The 2,635-nt window shown below is 49.2% G+C and overlaps 1 protein-coding gene across 1 annotated transcript in view; it reads right to left on the reverse strand.

The window, feature by feature from the left end:
* Positions 1–2,635, reverse strand: part of DENND5B (DENN domain containing 5B) — a 102,738-nt gene that overhangs the window by 99,390 nt on the left and 713 nt on the right. Inside the window, exon 2 of the mRNA XM_057389996.1 lies at positions 2,531–2,631. Within this exon, the coding sequence (XP_057245979.1) occupies positions 2,531–2,631 (101 nt within the window). The remainder of the gene's footprint in view (positions 1–2,530; positions 2,632–2,635) is intronic.

Genomic DNA, 2,635 nt, shown 5'->3' on the forward strand with positions numbered 1-2,635 from the left:
CTTGTGACTTACCTCAACAAGTTCTTTAAGCACAAGGACAGCAAGATGTAGCTACCACAGCTACAAAACTCAATACTGAAAGAATGTGATCATTTATTTCTACAAAGAGTTTTATGAACAGTTTTAGAAAKAATAGACATTTGTGGGTTTCCTGCGATACAACAGACTTTCTGTTCCCTCGAGCATCTTTCTCCCCAGCCATTCCAGCAATGAATTCAATCCTAGTAGCTTGGTTTCTGAAACCTGTAACACAGACTCCTAGATGGGTTCTCACTATTGCCTGCCTCSAGCAGCATTAGTACTCCCCAAGCTTTAACAGAAAAGTTCTCAGCTACATTTCAACCCAGAATTAATTTTTCTACAGCTGCTTTATTTTTGTGGCTCACAGCACTCCCYGTTCCTCCCCCAGCATTTCCCACTGCTGAGCTCCCAGCTGATGGCAGAAAGCTCCTGTCACAAGTCCCTAAAAATACAACATTGCTCAGTGGCAATATTAAGTCTCATCATATTTCTGTTACTCTACTTCCTCCTCTATCATATCCCAACCCTCCTAAGGTATTAGGAACACCTCCCAAACTGGCATTACCAAAAATGTCTGTATGCCCAAATCATAGTGCTGGACCTTGCCTAGTTTAAACAGTTACCAAGACATTGCTTCAAAAATGACTACTTTTGGTAATTTCTCTTTGAAATTATTCATGGCTGCAGTATATTTTACAAATGGGTATATCCTAGATGTGCCAAAATTACTTTCTTTTATTGAGAAATGAAGAGGGAGATTCCTTTAAGCTTTGAAATCTGCTTAGCATTGCTGCTGCAGTTCAGCTAAACCTACTGAAGGGCCATGGAAGATGAGCCCTATATTCGAGGCACTACACTGCAGAAATCCACCACATTCGGGTGTCCTTGTGTGTGCAGTGCTCCCCTAGAGCACACCTGTGCACCTCATGGGAAACGGTGTAGAAATCAGCAAAAGACAAGTCTGAAAATCTGGGTACATCGGGCRAGGCAAAGCCTACCAGGCAACATGGTTTTAAAAATAGTTTCTTTTCAGACAGAAGAGTTAGAGATGACTCAAAATTTAGGTGGCTGAAACCCCAATAGGTCATATCATGCAAATCAAACCCTGYACACCATCAGCTGGGAGGTGGCTCACGAGTCAGTTTTCTACTAAAAGCAGCAGAACTGAAAACACACAACTGCGGTCACAATCACATGTGGAAAAACAATGAGATGGAAGTACATTTGGCTAATGCTTCAACTTGGAGATCCCAGGGCTCCTTCAGTGTGTGCTCACTGCCAAGGATAAAGACTCGGTTACCCTGCTTTAAGATAAAGCTTCTTGGAAAGTCATTCCTTGGAAAGAGAAGKGCATCCACCCTTCTTACAGGTGACAAAAACATGAACTTCAACCAGTGCACATTGATCAGTGACACAGATCATCGTGTCCTTCTCTTACACAACCAGAAGGCAAGGTACTTCCTGATGCAATAGCTGCGGAGATCTCACCAGGATCCCCTCACCAGGATCCTCTCACCAGGATCCCACCCTCGGGATCCCACTGGCAGACAGAGGTGCTCCCTGTGACAGCTACAGCCGCCTTCAACTTCAGCCACGCACAGATCCTTCGCCCGCAGTGCGAATGCACAGGAGTGRGCAAAAGCTGGCACTTCAACACTTTCAAACTCGTAACTTCATGAGGAAACGCTTAGCTTCCATGCAATTAAGCCCTGTTATTAAGCCAGAAGTCGATCGAATTTTATACATAAAAACCTGAGTTAAATAGCTATTTTTACCTAAACAAAAGTGAAATGAAGGAAGAACTGATGCCTTACGCCAACGCAATCAGCTCCTATCCAGTCATGAACTCACAAAAAATAAACATTTTAGAAAATGCATTAGATCCTWTAKCAATAGTTTTGTTCCTTTATTSTGTAACGTTTTTAAGGTGGAGGAARAAGGAAGGATGCAGGAAGACTATTTCGGAATAGACATAAGATGCGAATAAACCAGTATAATAAAGATGCGATTCTATTAATTTATTCAGTTCTTCCCTGATCCCTCCCCCCTCCTTTCCAGTGCAGATACTGAAGAAAATGCCTCTGCCCCGACASAGAGCTCGGTCATTCGGCTCCCCCCAATTCCGTAACCCTGGCTTCCCTTCTCCCGTCAGTCGCACCCCGCTGGCCGCTGCGCCCACCCGCCGGGGGCTGCCGGTCCCCGGCACCATCAGGGAGCCGGGCCAGCGGCGGAGCCCGGCCTGCGGGGAGGGCGCATCCCGGCGGMCAAACGCCCCCCGCCGCCCGGGGGGAGCTGCCCTCGGGGGGATGCTCCACCAGCCCCTCCGGAGGATGCTTTATCCTTCAAAGTCGCTCCCTCCCTGCGGCTCCCACCGGCGCGGCGCGCCCTCCTCCTCCTCCCCTCCTCGCCCCCTGCTCGGGGGGAGCAGACATTTTGAGGCAGCGCATCGCAAACGTTTGCCCGGCGAGCCGCAGCGGTGCGGGCGAGGCCTCCCGGCGGCGCCGCTCACCTGCCAGCTCGTCGGGCTCCAGCCCGCTCTCCGCGTCGATGCCGCACAGCACGAAGTAGTGGGCGAAGCGGCAGGGCGCCGCGCCGGGCCCGGGGTTGCCGCTCC

This window comes from Malurus melanocephalus, unplaced genomic scaffold (genome assembly GCF_030028575.1).
Source record: "Malurus melanocephalus ecotype Western Australia unplaced genomic scaffold, MMel_1.1 scaffold_22, whole genome shotgun sequence".
In the NCBI taxonomy this organism is placed as follows: Eukaryota; Metazoa; Chordata; class Aves; order Passeriformes; family Maluridae; genus Malurus; species Malurus melanocephalus.